This window comes from Pteronotus mesoamericanus, unplaced genomic scaffold (assembly GCF_021234165.1).
Source record: "Pteronotus mesoamericanus isolate MK-2021 breed Mesoamerican mustached bat unplaced genomic scaffold, CSHL_Meso_final scaffold_54, whole genome shotgun sequence".
NCBI classification, from domain to species: domain Eukaryota; kingdom Metazoa; phylum Chordata; class Mammalia; order Chiroptera; family Mormoopidae; genus Pteronotus; species Pteronotus mesoamericanus.
In genome coordinates, this window is record NW_026555321.1 from 25,507,659 (window position 1) to 25,528,551 (window position 20,893).

Below are 20,893 nucleotides of genomic sequence, written 5' to 3' on the forward strand. Positions count from 1 at the left end.
AATCCTTTTTAATGACAAAAGCAAAGATTAGTAATTAAATGGAGAAATAAGCCAACATCAGTTTAATTAAGTGATCCAAGTTAAACTGAAATGCCATCCTGTGTATGCTGAAGAACACACAACATCACTTAGGTGGTGCTCCTGCCAAAAATGCATAACCTGGACCTAATCATAAAGACTGGACAAACCCAAACTGAGGAACATTCCACAACATAAAGTAATATGTACTTTCCAATTATATCAGTTATTAAAGACCAAAGAAAGGCAAAGGAATTGTTTCAGATTAAAGGAAATTACGGGGGGAAAACCCTCAAAGGTCAGACACTAGATGATTCCATTCACATAGTATTCATTTTTTTTAAACACTTTATTTATTTATTTTTTAGAGAGAGGGGAAGGGAGGGAGAAAGAGAGGGAGAGAAACATGATGTGTGAGAGAATCAGCGAGTGGCTGCCTTTCTCGCAGCCCCAAGTGGGGACCTGGCCTGCAATCCAGGCATGTGCCTCGTCTGGGTATCAAGCCGGCAACTTTTGGCTTGCAGGCCTACACTCAATCCACTGAGCCAGACCAGCCACAGACACAATATTCTTCTTTAAAATTGTTCACTTACTGATTTAAGAAAGAAAGAAAGAAACATTGATCTGTTGTTCCACCCATCTATGCATTCATTGGTTGGTTCTTGTACGTGCCCTGACAGGGGATCAAACCCACAGCCTTGGCCCATCGGTATGATGCTCCAGCCGACTGAACTACCCAGCCAGGGCTCACACAGTATTCTTAAAATGACAAAATCAGAAAGACTAGTGGTTACGAAAGGTTACAAAGGTGGGAGGGAGGAAAGTGGCTGGGGCTATAAAAATGTAGCGTCAAGAGATTCTTGTGATATAACTTGTATTTTCATTGTGGTGGTGATTGCACAAATCTACACATGATAAAATTGCACAGAACTAAATACACAAACAAATAAGTGCATGTAAAACTGGTGAAATTTAAGGTGGATGAACTATATCAAAGTCCATTTCCTGGTTGTGATATTGTTTAGTTATGCAAGATCTCACCACTGGGGAAATATCAGCGAAGGGTAACCAAAATTCTTCTGCATTATTTTATAACCACATGTAAATTTATAATTTTCTCAAAAATAAGAAAAAGAATTTAATGATACCTAGAACTGAACATCATTCCTTTGTTGGGGGACTACAATATGCAAAACAATATTTAGAGTATGTCATTGATTTATTTTAAGGGAGGAACAGGGGATATATAAATACATATACATACTTACATACATATTTATTTATATAAACACTCAAGAAAATGCACTTTTAACCATTCTTTTCCTCAGAGAATGAAAACTGTGTGGCTAGGGAAAGAGGGAAAATTTAGCATTTCTCTAGGTTCAATGTTTCTAAGGCCTAAGGCTTTCCCCAGTTCAATTCAAACATCATCAGGTGCCTACGAGATGCCAGGCACTATGCCAAGTATTTTAGTGGTGCTGCAGGGTGAAATTAAATTACACAAGACATTACAAGAGATGGTTCCCACCTTCAGATGGGGTACATAATTAGAAATTTCAAAGGAATGGGGTAAAAGGTAAGACAAAGGTATAGGATACAGAAGTGGAGCTCTTAGTATAACCTGGATGGTGTCTGGAAGGAATACACATGAGCTAAAAAAGGTTGAATAAGGACAGTGGCGGGGTGGGGGGTAGCACAAAGCTATCTCAGTGTGGATGGATGCTATACTAACAGCTTTATATGAATTATCACATGATGAGATGTCATTACCCGATTTATCCCATTTTACATGAGGAAAGGGAGGCACAGAAAGAATAGAAAACCTGCCCAAGATCACACGCCTAATAACTGTGAACTCAATCTGGTTCCAAGACAGTAATAGAAAGGTTGAGTCTTGGGTTTCAGCACCTGCCTTGGGAAGACATGGGCTATTTCACACCTATCCTTTATTCTTATCTCCTTAATTTCTTCTCTCCCTCATCTTCTTCTAGCTCTCTCTAGATTTTCTCTACTCATCTCCCTTTCTTCACTCAATCTTCCTTCACTGTTTCCACACATACCTTCCACAGGTTGATTTCAAATCTGGTGACTTTAAAACTAGTCAAAACCTAGCAAAAGATTGGAAACAATTTAAACATACATTCACATGCAAATAAAGAAAAATTATATTGACACAATGAAATACTAAGAAGCCACAGAAAAGAATAAAGCAGTTCTATACCTACAGATACATAACATCAAATATATTGTTGAATGATAAGCAAAGATACAAAAAAAAAAAGTTTGCTCTGCACTTTGTGAGAGTGGGATTTTCTGTGTATATATTATGCATAGGTATGCACAGCACACAAAAAAACTTAAGAGTTATTACCTCCTGCAAGAATTGGATAACTGGGAGAAAAGATGTAAGAAACTTACATTTCACTATATTCATTTCATATTTTATATAACATGCACATATCAACTATTAAAAAATATATATTTAAGTAAAATATGTTTAAAAACCAGAAGGTGGTTAAGTCTCCTTGGAGACTATTATTTACTTGCTCGTAACAATGGCACTGCCCTCACTATGAGTTACCAAACGGTACCAGAGGCTCTTGAGAGCTTGCTTATTCACCTCATCTGGGAGAGGAGATAATGCACCACATTAGGACCAATCCATGAGTAATAGTACAGAGAATTAAGTACACATAAACTCCTTTTAAAAATAATCTTCTAAACAAGCTCTAAACCACAGAGCTCCTAGTTCCTTATTTTCAGTATTTCTTAAAAGTACAGTCATCAATGTATGTTGCTGGAGAAGAGCTTTGCTATACAGAACATGAACTGCAGGCAACTCTAAGTCTACATAACCAGATAAAAAGTCAATGCAGGATGATGAAACGAAGTTTCTAGTAAGCTGGTGGCCCAATTCAAATCCTGATGCATGGGGCCCTGATTTTGTGGCTTCCCATTAGAGCCTTCTGGGTGCACACAGCCCTCCAGTTATCTCTATCTTGGAATTCTCTTGCTCAAAACCTGAAATGCTCCCTGTGATCTAAAATTTAACCCCTCTGCCTGGTAAGTCCAGTGTGAACAATGAGCTAGCACCATTGAGTGTGAGAAGGTTCCCCTAACTTCCATTTTTTTATTTGTAAAATCGGATAGTTAAATTGTACTATCTTAAAGTCCATTTCAATTATAAATTCCACTTGGTCAAGCAACCATAAACCTCACAACTCTTCAGCTTTTGTCCTACTCAAACAACTCTCCAACTTTCTTACAAGGTCCTGCATGGCCCCTCCCTCCCTCTTGGACTCAACTTATGCACCTCTTATTTTAGACCTGCCCCATCTCTCTCATCTCAAGCTATATATGGCTTCTTTAAGTTTCTCCAAGATGCCAGACTTCCTCCCCCCAAGTTGTCCCATGTGCTACAACACCACATCCCATCTATCCTAGGTATTCTCAGTCCTGTCAAACCCAATGCTCTGTCTTTTAAAAATAACAAATACTGAGCGTGGGCCTGTGACACTCAGGGTTGCCAGTTCAATTCCCAGTCAGGGCACATGCCTGGGCTGCAGGCCAGGTCCCCAGTTGGGGGCACATTAGAGGCAACCACACATTGATATTTCTCTCCCTCTCTCTCTCCCTCCCTTCTCCTCTCTCAGAAAATAAATAAATAAAATCTTTAAAAAATATATTTTATAACATCCCATTTATCATTGTGAAATAAAGTTTATAGATAAGACAAACCAAACATAATTTTAAATAATTTCATATATGTATGTTATGTAGAATCCTAACAATATTATAAAAGAGAAATAAAAGGAATATATTACAAAATAGTATATAAGCAAATAGTTAATTCTCTAGTACAATTATGTGAGAAGGGAGTGCAGCAGCAGAATATTATTGCTTTTCCTAACTTTGGAGGATGACTTAATCATTCAAACAATACACATAAAAGTATAACTCTACAAAAACAACAAAAAAACTTGGAACCAAGAAACCTGAGTTCCAATACCAGCTTTGCCTGTAACAAGCCTAACATCACTTCTAAATCTTTTTTAATTTAAAGTCACTTCAAAAATAATAATTATGAATAAATAAATAAGCCAGTCAGCGAAAGACAAACACCACATTCCTTACTTACAACTGGAATCTAATGAACAAAATAAACTAATGAGAAAAACAGAACCAAACACATGGAAACATGGAACACCGGATAGCTGTAGGAGGGGAGGAGGAAGAGGGGGAATGGTGGAAGGAAGAAGGGACTAGACAAAGAACATGTATGAATGACTCATGGACATGGACAATAGAAAGAGGATTGACTGCGGATGACAGGGGTGGGCTGGATGGAGAGGGGACAAAAGGGGGAAAAAAATGGGACAACTGTAATAGAATAAACGAGGAAGGGTGGGAAGGAGGGAGGGAGGGAGGGAGGGAATGTAAGTCATTTCACTGGTCTGGCCCTCAATTTTACCTGGGCTAGGAGAGCAGACAACGCTAGCACAGTCCCCGGGGGGCACTCAAGCAGGTGGTGGTACTCAACCATTACTCTGCCAGAACAGCAGCTCAGCTAGGATTTGTTTATATGTGTATATTGGAGCTAGCATCCGTTTATATAAGGCTTTTCTGTTATTCCTTGTATTATAAAAGATACTGCTGGCGGTTTCTTATAAAATTAAACATACAATTACCAAATGATCCAGCAATTTCACTCATGGGCATTTATCCAAAAAACAAAAACTTACATTCACACAAAAATCTGTGTTCCGGCCCTGGTCGGGTAGCTCATTGGTTAAAGCATCATCTCACTATGTGGCTCAGGCCAGTATGGCTCAGGCCAGTGTGGCTCAGTTGGTTAGGCATCGCCCTGCAAAGCAAAAGATTGCTGGTTCAATTCCCAATCAGGGCACAGGGTTTGGTAGGCCTGGTCCCTGGTTGGGGCATGTGCAAGAGGCAACTGACAGATATTTCTTTCCCTCTCTTGCTCCCTCCCTTCTCTTCTCTCTAAAAATAAATAAAACCTTAAAAAAATGGAGGACCATTGAGCAACTCTCCAAATAATCTGATTAGAAGCAACCAAATTAATATTCTTTACAGTAGCCTTTCCCCCACAGGGGCAGCAGCAAACCATCAGTGCTGCCATTGAAGAGCTTCAAGTTACTAGGCAATGAATGTACTGAGGTGAATTTAGTTAAAAGTAGATTAACGTAACAGCATGTAGCACACAAAAGTATTAAGTTTCACAAAAGTAGAACCAATAAGCTGGGAATGGTCTTTATAGAAAAGCAAGAGGCTTTACAGTCAGGCAAAGCAGAGTCTGAATACCAGCTCTACTACTCACAAATTGTGTGACCTTGGATACAAAATCCATTTTTAAAATTCAAGTTTACTCTTATGTACAGTGGAGACACCACCACTTCACAGGCTTTATGAAAGGATTAGGAGATAATGCCTATAAAAGACTTAGCATAGTGCTTAGCACATTGTAAAAATTCCATAAATTTGTTTTTTAAGTTTAGTGAAAACTTTTATTGTAATAAAAAAGTGACATAATGGGGTTATAAAGCATTCCATAAACTTTGACTATCTTTTTTTAATCCTCACCCGAGGACATTTTTTTTCATCGCTTTTAGAGAGAGAGGAAGGGAGAAAAGAAAGAAACATGGATGCAAGAGAAAAATCTACTGGTTGCCTCCTGTATGCATCCAGACTGGAAATTGAATACACAACCTAGGTAAGTGCACTGACTGGGAATCAAACCGACAACCCTTCGGTTATGGGAGGATGCTCCAACCAACTATGAGCCACACCAGTCAGGGCAACAATCATTTTTAATATGCCTAACACAGTCATACCCAAAGCAGGTGCTCAACAAATATTCCTTCACTTCAGGGTTAAACATCTTGCTCAAAATCATATAGTTACTGGTAAGTGGTAAAGCTAAGATCTCTCACTTTTGTTTTGTTTTGTTTTGTTTCTGTTGCTAATAAGCCCAGTGATATTTCTACAATACAGTGATATTTCAACTTCCAGTAGGGGAATGGTGGTGGAGGAGGCTTTAGTTTTCAATCCAAAATTAATGAAAATGAGTAGAGACCTTTGTCTTATCCACTTATGCATTAACTGCAATACAGGTATGAGTATAATACAAGTCAATGTAGAAGATGTAATAAATACAATTTTTTAAAAAGTTTTAATGATACTTAAACTAAACATTGTAATTAACGTCCATTTTGTTTAATTTTGAATTTGAATACTATTATTTAACATACAGAATTAGCGTCACCTATGACTCCCAGGTATGTCATCTGAAAATTGTGTATATATGTATATATAAATGTAAATAGCCCTGCCTGCTGTGGCTCAGTGGATTGAGTGCTAGCCTGTGAACTGAATGGTCACTGGTTCAATTCCCAGTCAGGGCACATGCCTGGGTTACGGACTAGGCCCCCAGTTGGGAGTAAGCGAGAGGCAACCCTGTCTATATATCTCTCACACATCAATGTTTCTCTCCCTCTGTTTCTCCCTCCCTCCTCTCTCTCTAAAAATACAAATAAATAAAATCCTTTAAAAAAAATGTAAATAGTAAGTAGAAGAGTAGAGCCTTATAGAACTTTGTCTTTTTCAATCTTCAAAATAGTTGAATTTTTTACTTTTTAATTATATGCATTTATTATATTCACTTTTTGATGTTATTCAAAATTCAAAAGCACAAGAGGATATACAAGAAAGCACCCTACCACTCAAGTCCTTTAGTTCCTCTTCCCAAAGGCAACCAACGTATACCAATTTGTTGGGTATCCTTTCAGGAATACTACACTTACAAGCAAGCAAATATATATATTCTACTGCCTTCTTTTGAAAAAAATAATAGTGGTAGAAATCTACACATACTGTAACCACACCTTTTTTTTTTTTAACTTTACCCACTTATGTGATATCAGTACATAGAAACCTTCCTCATTTTGTTTTATAGGTACAGAGCATTCAATCATATAGATGAGCTACTTTTTAAAAGCCAATCCCCTACTGCTGAACTTTTAAGTTACTTCAAGAATTTTATTACAGCCCTGAGCGGTGTGGGTCCGTGGGTTAGGTGTTCTCCCACAAACCGAAAGGTTGCAGGTTCAGGTCTCAGTCAGGGTACGTGCCAGTGTTGCAGGACGGGTCCCCAGTTGGGTGCCTGTGAGAGGCAACCACATACTGATGTTTCTCTCCCTCTCTTTCTCCCTCCCTTCCCCCCTCTAAAAATAAATAAATAAAATCTTTAAAAAAAAGAATCAAGCGATGAGAACACGGATAAGTGGAACAACAAATCAATGCTTCTCTCTTTATTCCTCTCTTTTAAAAAAATCAATTAAAAATTTTTAAAGAATGGGTAAAAATATAATTTTCATAATTTTGATAATGCTAACTTGCTCTTCTTAGAAGCTGTACCAATTTATACTTCCAGGAGCAATGTATAGAAATATTTTCCCGCAATCCTATTCAAAAGTACTAAAATATTTTATCTTTGCCAAACTGATAGGTTCAAGTTACTTCAGTGGCATTTAAAATAATTTGAGTTTTTCTTAAAAGTAAAGTATTTCACTATGTAAATCCACCTCCAAAATGCTACCTTTTAAGATTGTATTTTTTTATTGTTTTTCAATTACAGTTGTCCCAATTCCCCCCGCCTTGCTCTCCCCTGCCCCAGCCATTCCCCCACCCTCAGTCAATCCCCACTCTATTACCCATTACCATGGGTCCTTTTAAGATTACGTTTTAAAGCAAACATTATTAGCACCGTCAATAATTTATGAAAACTTCAAAAAGGACTAGGCTCCTTAAAAACAATTTTCTTTACTGAAATCAGATCCTAACTTTAGCATACTAGTACAGCTAAATGTAGTGAAGTACAACACTTCTCTAATTCATTAAATAGTTCATTTTCAAAATGGATAATACATTAGTGTTTTTAAGGCTCCCCCTCCAGTAATGATGAAATAAATATTTTTAATTTTGAAACTACACAGGCCCCTTCTATAAAAACCATTGCTTATAAATAATTTGAAATTAGTGGTTAGCTCAAAGTAACTACTGGAGTGGGCTCCAGTTAGACAGAAAAATCTAAATGTCCTTTGCATTTCCTTCTATGTGTCTGAGTACTATTAATGGTTGATGTAATGTTAATGCTCACATTCCATTCTCATATGAGTATGGGAGAAAAAAAGCCAAATAGTATAATGCTTCTCTATTCATTAAGTTAAAGATTAATAACTATAGTTTATCGGTTCATTTATTCGAAAGTAAATTTATGTTTTACTTCCTCTAATGTCAATACTTGAGGATCAAGCTTAGCCACATGTTTCAATATACCACCATAACAAACTACCTAAGCAAAAAGGGGAAAATATATTTTTAGTTTTATTATTTGAAAACTCTGTAAACATGATCTACACAAGCTTTTAGAACATCTAACTATACTAGATCATACATTAAGGAGTTTTGTTAGTTACACATATATGATAAACCACAAAACCACAGTCTAATTATAAAGCCAAGGCAAAAGGAAAACCTTATTGTATATTCAAAACAAAAGCATACTACATCAAATAATTAATTCATTGTTTAACTCTTACCCATAAAACTGGACTATAGCCATTTAAACTTGGTTAAGAGTAGTGAGAGAAAGTTAATGGTTAAATAAATGACTGGAAAATCGCTTTGTGTTTCCAAATATACAGGTACTGAAATGAAGATGGTAATTATTGTACTAAAAAAAAAAAAATAACACTTTAAACTTATATAGTCTCATTCAACCTCCCTTTGAAAGACCCCAAAAAATAAAAAACTATATGAGATAATCATTAAAAGCATAAATTCTAGAGTCAGACAGACTTGAGTTTGAAACCTGACTCTCGCACTTATAAGATGGGAACCAGCCCTGGACCTTGTGGCTCAGCTGGTTGGAGCATCCCCTGGTAACCAAAAGGTTACTGGTTAGATGCCAGATCAGGGCACATACCTAGGTTGCAGGTTTGATGCCCCAGTCTAAGTGCATACTAGACAACCAATCAACGTGTCTATCTCACATCGATGTGTCTCCACTCGTCATGTTATCTTCCCAAAGCTTCAGTTTCCTCATCTTTGAAATGACAGTATCATTAAGACCTTCAGTACAAGTTTGTTATAAAGGTAAAATGAACTTGACACATAAGTAAGCATCTAATGTTAACTATTGTTATAGTCTGATTACATGTACTAAACCACACGGATGCGTTTTCCTAATAGGCTATACTGACAAATTTAAATGACAAAAGAACATAAAAGGAAGCAGGTGACAATACACAGAATTAAAGAAATCAAAGGTTAAAAAATAATTGTCTGGGGCTCAAGGAGAAGATAGTGAATTCTTCATAAGTTAAAGGTAAAATAATTGTTGTGGTTGGTATAGCATATATAGCTCTCTAAAAAAATATTTATATAAACATACGCATATAGTCCTTGTTGGAAGAATGAGGACCTAAAACCCAGAAGCCTCTCAGTTAGCGAAGAAAAACACAAGCAATGACATAGTGGGTGATGGCTGGTTAGCTCAGCTGATTAGAGCTTTATCCCAAATAGGCCATGGTTGCAGGTTCAATCCCCGGTCAGGGCATATACAAGAATTAACAAATGAATGCATCAATAAGTGGAACAACAAATCAATGTTTCTCTCTCAAATCAATAAATAAAATTTTTTAAGTATATCAAGATTTAAGAAAACTAATAATTTCCAATGATAAAGTGAAATCTCCACAGCCATCAAAAGAACAAAAATGAAATAATTTCAAGTGATGAAACCTTGTCCAAAACCAACAACCATCTACTCCTACAGATGATGTTACTTACTCTCACTGCATAAAAAAACAAGAATGTTCAAAGAATTCCAGCTGTTCCTCCTCAGGACAGCCTCCAAAAAAATTAACTATAATGCATCTTAGTTAAAGGGAATGACATCTACACAGCTGATAAATATAGAACCTAATTTTTGAACAAAGATAAGTTTTACCTCACAAATTATAATTTTTGTTCAGATAACATAGTAGCAGAAATTTGTAATGATTTATAAAGCTAGAAGAAAACACTGATTTTAACAGTAACCAAACACAAGACTTTGATGTTAGGGGAAAGACCTCCACATGCCCTGGACCACCAGAAAGAATACAAGTTGGGGGAAAAATACAACACAGGTGGGTCCTAGAGCAAATTAAGCCTGAAACATCGCTGGAGGCAAAAATGACAAAACTGAAGCTGTCCTACTTCAGGCACATCATGAGAAGGCAAAGTTCTCTGGAAAAAACATAATGCTGAAGAAAACAAAAGACAGCAGGAAAAAAGAAAACCAAATATGAGATGGACTGATTCCATAAAAGAAGCTATAAGCATGGGTCTACAGGGGCTGGGCAGGGCTGTTGAGGGCAGGGCTGCTGAGGACAGGACACTGGGGACCATCACTCACTTTTAGGGTCACCAGGAGCAGGAGTCTGCACAATGGCATGTAACACAAATACAGGACCTACATTAAATCAGTAGTTTAAGAGTAAACAACTTTATTTTTTTAATATATTACTAAGATTATTTTTATGTTTCTTCTCACTTTTTAAAGATTTTATTGATTTATTTTTAGAGAGAGGGGAAAGGAGGGAGAAAGAGAGGGAGAGAAACATTAATGTTGATCAGTTGTTATACACGCCCCCAACCAGGGACCCCACTGGCCACTCAGGCATGTGCCCTGACTGGGACAGGAATGGGAGCCCAACCAGCAACCTTTCAGTCTTCAGGCCAGTGCTCAATCCACTGAGAAACATCAGTCAGGGCAAGAGTACACAATTTGAAATAATCATATTTCAACTACTTAAAAGGAAGTAATTACTGTGTAACTACGTGTAACTTGGAAGTAGTATTTAGTGGCCTGGCTACAAAAACTGACCATCTGTATTTTGAATAACAGGTCTTCAGTTAATTCCTATGAAAATTATCAATAGGTTGAATTATTAAATAAACATTAAATACAAGTTCAAATCGCATTAAATTTAAAACTACAACAATTAAAATCTCATTACTTAAATTACAAAAGCTCAGTCATTTAAGGTAGTAAAGTACAAATGTCTCAAAATGGAGTATGACCTCTTGTTGACAGTCATCGCAAATTTCTTCCAGTGGCTCAGCAGGTAAGGAATTCATGGAATTTAGGTCTTCAAGGTCTAGTAAGCACTGTGGTTGGTTAAACCACCCAGTCAACACCAAATTATGTGGGGCAATGCCTGATGATTATCTAACTCCTTTGACCCCTCCCACCTTCTCACTACTTCACAACTGCCATTACTTCTAAATGGTAAAAGGAGATAGGTAAGAAATTTATAAATATTGTAAATTAGTTATTAGAAATGCAAGAAAAACTACGGTCAAGAATGCGGGTAAACTGCAGTTTAAATAAAGCTTCTGGATTACCCAAGGATTTCTTTTAATCCACATAATCCTCCTCCTGAAGGCATGGATAATCAGGATCACATTTCCCTTGAAGGCAAATGAGCCTTTGCTTGGTGGTCTCCCAAGAGGCCAGAGCACCAAAGGATGACAGAGTGAGCAATGTGGCAGTTCCTCCAGGATTTCTGGGCTGCAGACCTAGCTCTAGCAATACCACGATATAGGGGACTGTGCAGGTTAACATTATTTCAGCAGTAAATACTCACAGTTAAAGGGTCAACTAATAATGACCTCAGGTGATCTACTTTAAATATTCAAGGAAATAAGGATATAGACATTCTTGACAAAGAGGCGGGGCAAAGATATAAATAAATCCCAAAGCCAAGATTTTCCAGGGGAAGGATTTGTGAATTTTTTGACAAAATGATGGAATTTCTAGGTTAACTTCTTTAGGCCAGAACCAAGTTAATAAGATAATGAAAAGCTGCATTTGCAATATATTTTACCTATATAGGTAACATATTCTCCCTCTTCTGGTAAAGTTGAATACCTAAAACCCTAAGTGCTGGCATAAAATGGATAGGCTAGTAGAAAGTGACAATGCTAAAGACAGAGCAGGGAGAAAAGCTGAGACTTCATAACATTATCCTTTGCAAAATTAAACTCTACTTTACCCCATAATAGCAGTAAATGGGAATTCTGGGTTTACTAAAGAGAGATTGGAGAACATGTGATGATGTTCATTATGATTTTATCACAAACTTAGCTCCCAAATTTGTTAGACGGTCCCTATATAACCTGATATTATGAGACCTGCATCACTTGACAGGCTCCAAAAATTATGCAATAATTTTTTTTAATGTACTGACTGGGGTAGCTCAGTGGGTTGGGCATCATCTTGCAAATTCAATTCCCAGTCAGGGCACATGTCTAGGTTATAGGCCAGGCCCTTGTTGGGGGTGTGCAAGAGGGAATGTTTCTCTCACACATCGATGTTTCTCTCCATCTTTCTCCCTTCTTTCCCCTCTCTCTAAAAAATAATAAAATCTTTTAAAAATATGTTTTTTAACTTAAAACCTTTATAAACATTCCTCCATCTACAAGATTAAATACTTTATTGCATGTAAACCCTTTATGTTGAAAATTGGAATTCTCTCACTTATATTTCTGAAGAAAATCAACAATTAGGTTGATCAATTATCCACTCATTCTTGTTCTGACATAATTTATACATGAGAAATTTTCTCTTTAAAAAACAACTAAGACCAAGTGTTAAGAATTGGGGGGAGGTGACTGCAGAGGGGTAACATGCATGTGTCAAAATTGATAGGACTGTACATGAAAAAAGTGAACTTTAATGTAAAATGTAAAATTTTTTAAATTCAGCACTGGCTGGTGTGGCTCAGTGGGCGAAACAAAAGGTCTCCGGTTCAACTGCCAGTCAGGGCACAGGCCTGGGTTGTGGACCAGTTCCCTTGTTGGGGGTATGAGAGAGGCAACCAGTTGATCTATCTTTCACACATCAATGTCTCCCTCTCTCTCTCCCTTCCCTTCTCTCTAAAAATAAATAAGTAAAATCTTTTTAAATTTCTTTTTAAAATTCAATGTCACTCCCCTTTTAAAAATGTCTTTTTATTAAATTATCTTTAATCACCTAAAACGAATTATGTCTATTAATACAGGAAAAAAGGTCTAAATTAGAGACATTCAATCTGCTTTGTCAGTGCAACTAATAGCTGACACACAATACAGTACAAACCCAATCATACATCTAGTCCCTCTCATTTTCCCTCTCTTAACTAAAGGCTTGTGACTCAGAATTATTTAACCTGAAAATAATATAAAAGCTACCATAGAATACATGGGAAAACAACAACTGAAAAAGGAAGTGCATCAGTTTGAAGCCACTCTAAAGCACAAAGCTGGACCCAATGGTAGAAAAGCCCATTAAGACGGACCTTAATTATGAGAAAGTAAAATAAAAAGGCCTCTTCAAGAAAAAGGTTGGTTTCCTCTCCCACAAAGTGTTCTAGTTGGCACTGGACTACGGTAGGCTCATAGACACTCCTTAGAAAAATGCCCATATATATCAGGGAATGGAGAGGGGACAGAGGGGAAAATACCCAAGTATCAAAATTTGGGGGGCATCTATAATAGCATCAACAACACAAAACAATCAGGGGAGGGGGTGAGAAGTAAGAGGCCTGGTAAAGAAGTTGTCTCACTCAAGCCACAACACCTGTTATTTTCCCTAATCTTCTTTCTTCTCTTCTACTAAGTGTTCAGTCAGTATTATTCTTCTAGTCTAGTATGTCCTCCTCCAACATGTATTTTTCCTATATTTCTACTTTGACAATGGAATTGTACACTTCTCATTTTTCCATACCCTTCTTTGTTCACATACTGTTAGATAGCTTTCAGAGCTAGACTCAAGCAGAGGAAAAAAATCCTAACTTATTTGCCTCTTTCTACAACATGACAAAGCTGTCAAATGAGCAGTTAACAGATACCAAATAATAGGGATTTACCCCCAAGATATGGTAAGCTATAACTTCAAATCAAATGATTTAGAGGAGCCCTGACCAGTGTGGTTCGGTGGGTTGGGTGTCACCCCTCGAAGCAAAAGGTCACCAGTTTGATTCTAGTCAGAGCACAAGCCTGGGGTGGGGGCCAGGTCCCTGGTTTGGGGCCTGTGAGAGGCAATGGATCAATGTTCTCTCCCTCTCTCTTTCTCCCTTCCCCTCTCTCTAAAAAGAAAATCTTTTTTTAAAAAAATGGTTCTGAGGATATATATGTATATGCACACATTTGCAAGAGGTGGGGGAAGGAAAGTCTCAGGTTTGTTGTTTTTTTAAATAGTGTAATTGAAATAAAAAACATCTGCTCTCTAAAAATCCCAATGCTACCCTACAGGATTTGTTATGCAATATTATTATAGTCCAAACTACCACCTTCTAGAACCAATCCCCTGCAGTCAGGACCAAAATTCAATGCCTCCAAAAAGCTGTAATACAAAGGTAGAAAGTTTGGTTCCTTATCTGTAAAAATATTAATGATCCAGTACACAATGAACAAATACACATTTGTTTTCTTATCAGTAGCTTAAGGTCTAAATGCTTAGCCTTTTTCAGAAGTACAGGATGTTAATGAAGACTGAAGGATTAAGGGTGTCTAACAAAATAACTCTTGGCCCTCCGATTACCTCATTTGCACAAATCTAGGACCAAAAAAGTATAAAGTGTGTTCAGTACATGTTATACTTGGAATTAGAGTATTTTATAACTTATTTCATTCACACATTTATTCATTCAATTAGTTAAATGTTCCAATCACTGCTCTAGTTACTGAGAAAAGCCCAGGAAGACTGACAAGGCCCCTGCCATCAGACAACTTACGGTAGGAGGAAAAGGTCATAAACAAATGACAAAAAAATAAGCACAATAATTAGCTGATAATACAGATAAAGAGTCTGGATTTACTTGTAATAAGAAGCTACTAGAGCAGGAAAGTAAGTAAAGATCACTCTGATTGCTGTTTGAAAATGGACTGTAGGAGAGCAAGGTGAGAGGCAAAGAGGCCAGTTAGAAAGCTCCTATCTAGGAAGAACTGGGGTGGTGGCAATAAAAATGAACTAAAGTAAAAATATTCAGGATATATTTTGGAGGTAAAATTGACAGATTTTGCTGCTTATTTGTGTGGTGGAGAAGGAGTGACGCAAAAGAGTGCTTTGAGATTGGACCCCAGACCTTTCACTTAAGCAGGGTGAAGGAGATGGGCAGAGGGGTGCTTTTCTGAAATGGAGACTGTGGGGAAAGGAATAGGTTGAAGAATGGAAATCAAGAGCTCTACACTTGAACATGTTTAAGATGCCCTCAGACAAAATAAGTTATCATGTCGGTAAGTAGAAGAAATCTGAAGTTCAAAACCTAAGATAAAAATCTAAGAGTCAACAGTACCGTTGATAGTAATTAAACCACAGGGCAGGCATAATAGGATCATCAGAAAGGGAGTAAAGGAAATTATAGTATCTTGGAATAGCTTTTATACAGGGCAGGGCAAAAACAGGTTTACAGTTGTTTGTATGGAAAACAATACAATAATAATACAAGGATAAACTTTCATCACGTACTCACTACTGTAAACCTACTTTTGCCCCACCCTGTATTATACACCTCTCTTAGCATCACCCTCCCAACCTGTGGGTAACATACACATTCAAACTCCATAAATTTAAAAAAAAAAAAAAAAAGGGAGGCCCAGAAAGGTTGAGTGGCATCCCCAAAGCCCCAGATATTTGAGACTGGCATCCAGGCCTAGAACCAAGATGTGACTTCTGACCCCCAGCCTTTTCACAGTGGCTAACAGTGCTTCTACTGTTGGGTTCACCAGCCTAAAGTTAGACAACAGGGAAAATCATAATTCAGGAAGAACATAATTGGGCTACAGGGAAGAATATCATTTAAATTACAAGGTTCATTTTTAATTATTTTCTACATATTTTGTTCACATTCATAAAGTAAGTTCTATCAAAAGCCTGTATGAATGAGTTTCTAGGAAAAGCAGAAAATGCAGGTAAGACGTGCAAAATGGCAATAAATCAAAACTCAACTCAATTTCCTACACTTCTGAAGAGCAACCTGAAGGTAAAAGACCTTCATCAGAGTGTGAACAAGGGGGTGTAAAACAAAATTTTTTGTTTTTAGTCATTTTTGCTTTCATAAATACACTTCTAATTTAAAGCTAAGTTACATGCCTGCCTCCTGGAACTAGGTTAAGATCTTTATTCTGAACACCTATGCTGCATTACGACTTAACCAGTTCTGCTTTTACCATAACAATCTTAAGAGCATAGCATAAAAACCCCCAAATGATTAATGAACTGCTGAGAATTCTGACTCGTTGGAGATGATTTAATTAGGAATCATATTTCCAAACATCCATTCAGTGCTTCAAAATAAGTACTCATCTAATTTAATTATGATGACTTCACCAGACAGTAACACTGCCCACAATCATGTTTACAAAAGCACTTGTCACTCCCTTCAGATGTAGCAATGCAGAAAAAGGAGTCTGTTTCCATATTCCTCGTGTGTTTACACTCCATAACAAGTGACAGAGTTTAAGTGTCACTTAAGATTATTTAAACAGCAAAGCACTTCAAGTTTGTGTCCCCCCCATCTTCCATACTAAGCAAAGCCTAAATTCGCCAGGTTTTGTTTCAGCAACAGTTCACTAGGTCTATGACACAGATATTCCCAAGCAACTGAAGCAAGAGACTACAGTATTCTAGGATAAGACTACAGGAATCTTTCTATTGCCACTCCAACATTAAGCAATTCCAGCGGGGGTTACGGCAACACCAGAGTAGTTCAGAGATAATGTGCCCCCCAAACGTACACGCGCAGTCAGGTATTAGCAAGAGCTGACAAAATGATGCACCCGGGTTGCTAATAGCCTACCATTTACCGATCACTTGCCGTTCCGTCTTGCACACACCCTCCTAGCCTAGGCTCACAACAAGTCTGCGAAGTACGTGTTATTATTCCCACTAACGAATCAGGACTTTGGCCCAAGGCCCCAGGGCTGATCAGTGGCGGCGCTAGGATTTGAAAACACGACCATATTCCAACAGTTCAGGATCCCCGCCCCTAAAAGACACTTCTGCGCAAAAAGGCACCCGAGAGTCGGGACGCTCCGAGGCTGACAGCGTAGACGCAGGGGGCTAGGGCACCTCCTCTCCACAGGGGATCGCCTCAGGAGCACGACCAACGGCGCCGGCGGCCCGAGTCGCCCAGCCGCGTCTCTGCCGCGGGAGGCCGGGGAGCGCTGCTCACCTTGGAGGAACCAGGAGGGCCGCGGTCGAGCGAGGTGCACCCGCGGGCCGGCGGCCGGGAGTCCGCCGAGCCGGGAGGAAGTGCGGCGCGGGCAACGAAGTCGCCCGCTGCGGCCAGCAAGAGCTCGCCGCCGACCCGCTCGGGGGCACCTCAGCAGGCTTGCCGAGACCGCGCCGCCCCTCAGCCTCTCCGCATATCCGGGTCCCGCTCCGCCACACTCACCTGCCTGGCGCTCCGCTGCCGCCGCCTCCGACGCCGGCTCCAAGCTCCGGGTGCGCGGTCAGCAGCCCAGACCACCGCGATTGCCCAGCTGCGGGGCCCCCATCCCGCCTCTCTCAGTTACCGCACGCTTGCCCCGCACGGCGCTACACCATGCCGCCGCCGCCGCCGCCGCCGCCGCCGCACCGACCGACGGAGTACGCGCGCGTTGCTTCTATGGTCGCGCGCGCGCGCGCGCGCGTGCGCGACAACCGCGCCGGCCTCCCTGCAGCCGTCATCCCGCCCCGCGCGCGGGTCAGGCCAATCCCCGACCCGGCAGCTCCTGCCGCAGACCTACGGGACGGGCCAGGCGGGGCCGGGAGAGAAGCCACTCTGCCCGCTAGTCCTCTCTAGCTGCCCGTCCGGCAGCACCGCTTTTGGAACGGTATGCTGCTGCCCGAGGACCTTGGGATAGGGAATGCCCAGCAAGCAGCTTTTCAGGAGAAACCCCACCACCTGCCCCGACCTTGGCAGCCCCATCCCGAGAAACCTCTCTCTTCCTGGGTTTCCTTGCTGGCCATCTCTTCCCAGTTCCTCTCCCTAATTCAGTTCTGCGGCAGTGAACGGGTTCCTAGGTCCCTGAGCGCAGGCAGCACTTTGCTTTTACCCCTTAGCCTCCGTCACTCTGGCTCTGAGGATGGGAACGCTAGGTCAGCTGCCCTACAGCTGGCCCTTCATTCCCTGCAGTGTCAGTGGTCATAAAAGAAAAAAGTACAGCCTTCCAAGTCCAAGATTAATTTTTTGTATGTTCATTTTTGGAATAACAACAGCTAACATATGCTGCAGAGCCCTATGGTTTATCGAGCCTTTTCTCATACCTTATCTCCTGTTATCTTTGACCTCAACCAGGAAATTTCATGGCCCTCTTAGTGGCACACTCAAATTTCACCTACTGAAAACCAAATTTTAACTTACTGTAATGCTACTATTTATAAAGTTATTGTAACTTACTACCATAATCACTCAGGCCAATAGTTGAATAATCTGGAATAGAATCTAGAAGTATAGAACCTATTATAAAGCAAAGGTGGCAAATGAGCCAGTGATAAAGGAATAATTTGTTTGATAAATGATCTTGGCTTAATTGACTCTCTATTCATAATAAGTAAAAACAGAACCATGCCATATTAAAAAAATCCCAGAAGAATTAAAGAGAAAATATACACATTAATTCCAGAAGCATTAAAGATATAAAATACACAAATCAAAAATTTAGAGGAAAAAGGTTTTTAAGATTTTATTTACTTATTTTAAGAGAGAGGGGAAGAGAGGGAAAAAGGGAGAGAAACATCGATCTATTGCCACCCCCACTCACCCCCAGCCTGGGACCACAACAGCAACCCAGGCACGTGCCCAACCGGAATCGAACTGCTAACCCTTCCGCTTGCGGGACGACGCCCATCCCACTGAGCCACACCAGTCAGGGCTAGAGGAAAATTTTTAAAGAATGGTAATATCACTTTAATGAGGGGGACATTTAAGCAAGACAGGAAGCCAAGAATCATTACAGAAAAAATAAAAACATTTGTCTCCATAAATATTTTTAAAGTTTTGCATGACATCACAATCACAAGTTTAAAAAAAAAGAAAAAACAATAGACGGAATAGAACTACACAAAACATATGGCAAACACATTGTATCTTAACATAAAAGAATTTCTATAAATGGATTTTTTTAAAGCCAAATAGCTCAATGATTTAAAAACATGGGCAAGGTATACAAGCAGGCAATTAATGGAAGATTAAATGCAAATTTAAAATGTTTATTTCACTAATAGTCATGCAGTTTTTTACTCATTTGATTGTCAAACATTAACAAAAGCAATCAATGATACATATGGAAACAAGCCCTGATATGATGGGAATGTAAATTGCCACAAACTCAGGGAATATCTATTAAAATTTAAAATACACATACCTACTTGTTAACTAAAAATACATTAAGTCATCCGGATACACCAAAGTTCCGCATTCAATCCTTGGTCAGGGCACATACAAGAAGCAACCAATGAATGCATGAAAAAGCGGAACAACAAATCGATATCTCTCTCTCTCTCTCTCTCTCTCTCTCTCTCATCAATACGTAAGTTTAAAAGAAAAGAAAAAAACTATAGAAATTGCCAGTTGGAAGGATATACACAGCGATACCATCGTGGGTTTAATGTTGATCCTCCAAAGATACGTCTGCCTGGCACCTATGAACATAGAGCCTTATTTGGAAATGGTATCTTTAGAGATGTAATTAAGAAATAAGATCATCCTAGATATAAGGTAGGTCATACATACACTCACAGGTGTCCATGTAAGAGAAAAGCAGAGGGAAATTTGAGATACAAAGACACAGGGATGAAGATTGGAAGAATGAGGCAGAGGTGGGAATGCTGCGTCTATAATCCAAGAATGCCAAGGATTGCTGACAGCTGCCAGAAGCTAGGAGAGGAGCATAGAAGGGATTCTCCCTCAGAGCCTCTGGAAGGAATGGTGCCTTGATTTCAGACTTCTGGACTCCAGGGCTGTAAGAGAATACATTTCTGTTATTTTAAGCCACCCAGTTTGTGGTAATTTGTTAAGGTAGCCAAGGGAAACTAATACAGATGCTTATTGTATTGTTTATAGTGCGAAACAAACACAAGCAAACTGGAAACAACCTGATTATCTATAGGAAATGGAATCCATGAGTCAATTGTACTGCCTCCACAACTGCAGAATATTATGCAACGATGAAAATGAGTTAGATCTGTTTGTATTGACCCAGAGGGATATCCATGATATATTGCTAACATGGAAAATGCACTTTTTAGAGTGACGAAGAGTGGTATGATCCTATTAGTATATTGCTGAGTGTACATCTATATACTCATGTGAACAGAGAGAGAGAGGATTGGAAGAATTTACACGAGGCCAATCACACGGGATACCTCAGAGAGCCGAAAGAAGAGGGAGTAGGTAGAAGAGAGTTCTTTTTCTTTAGAAAGCTTTCAATTATCTTACTTGTTATAAGCAGTACTTATTCTTTTAATCTAATAAATGCAGTATTTTTTTTAAAAAATTGTGTTGAATTTTTAAATCGTGGCTAAAGTTGTAAACATACAAAGAGGGTCCTATCTCTCCAGTTTCAGAGGATTCATTGTTCTCCATGACTCCCACTTCTCTACACTGAGTTCTGAGCTATATTTTCAATACATACTCTTTTGGTGTTTTTCCCCTATTTTCCTTTTTTTCCAAGTACTTCTGAGTACTTCATAGATTCACAGAATTCTTTCATTTTTCTTTTTAAAATTTGATTGCTTTCATTTCATTGTATAAGTAATATATTCACATGGTTTGGAATCCAA

General features: G+C 38.9%; 2 protein-coding genes across 2 annotated transcripts in view; one reads left to right on the forward strand and one right to left on the reverse strand.

Moving 5' to 3' along the window:
* Window positions 1-17,751, reverse strand: part of PIK3CB (phosphatidylinositol-4,5-bisphosphate 3-kinase catalytic subunit beta) — a 165,607-nt gene extending 147,856 nt beyond the window's left edge. Inside the window, exon 1 of the mRNA XM_054595555.1 lies at window positions 17,523-17,751. The gene's annotated coding sequence lies outside the window, so the exon portion shown is untranslated. The remainder of the gene's footprint in view (window positions 1-17,522) is intronic.
* Window positions 15,358-17,912, forward strand: LOC129088116 (uncharacterized). The gene is made up of 2 exons (XM_054595267.1): window positions 15,358-15,363; window positions 17,211-17,912. The coding sequence occupies exons 1-2, from the start codon at window positions 15,358-15,360 to the stop codon at window positions 17,910-17,912; spliced, it is 708 nt and encodes a 235-aa protein (XP_054451242.1).
* Window positions 17,913-20,893: the final 2,981 nt, after the last annotated feature.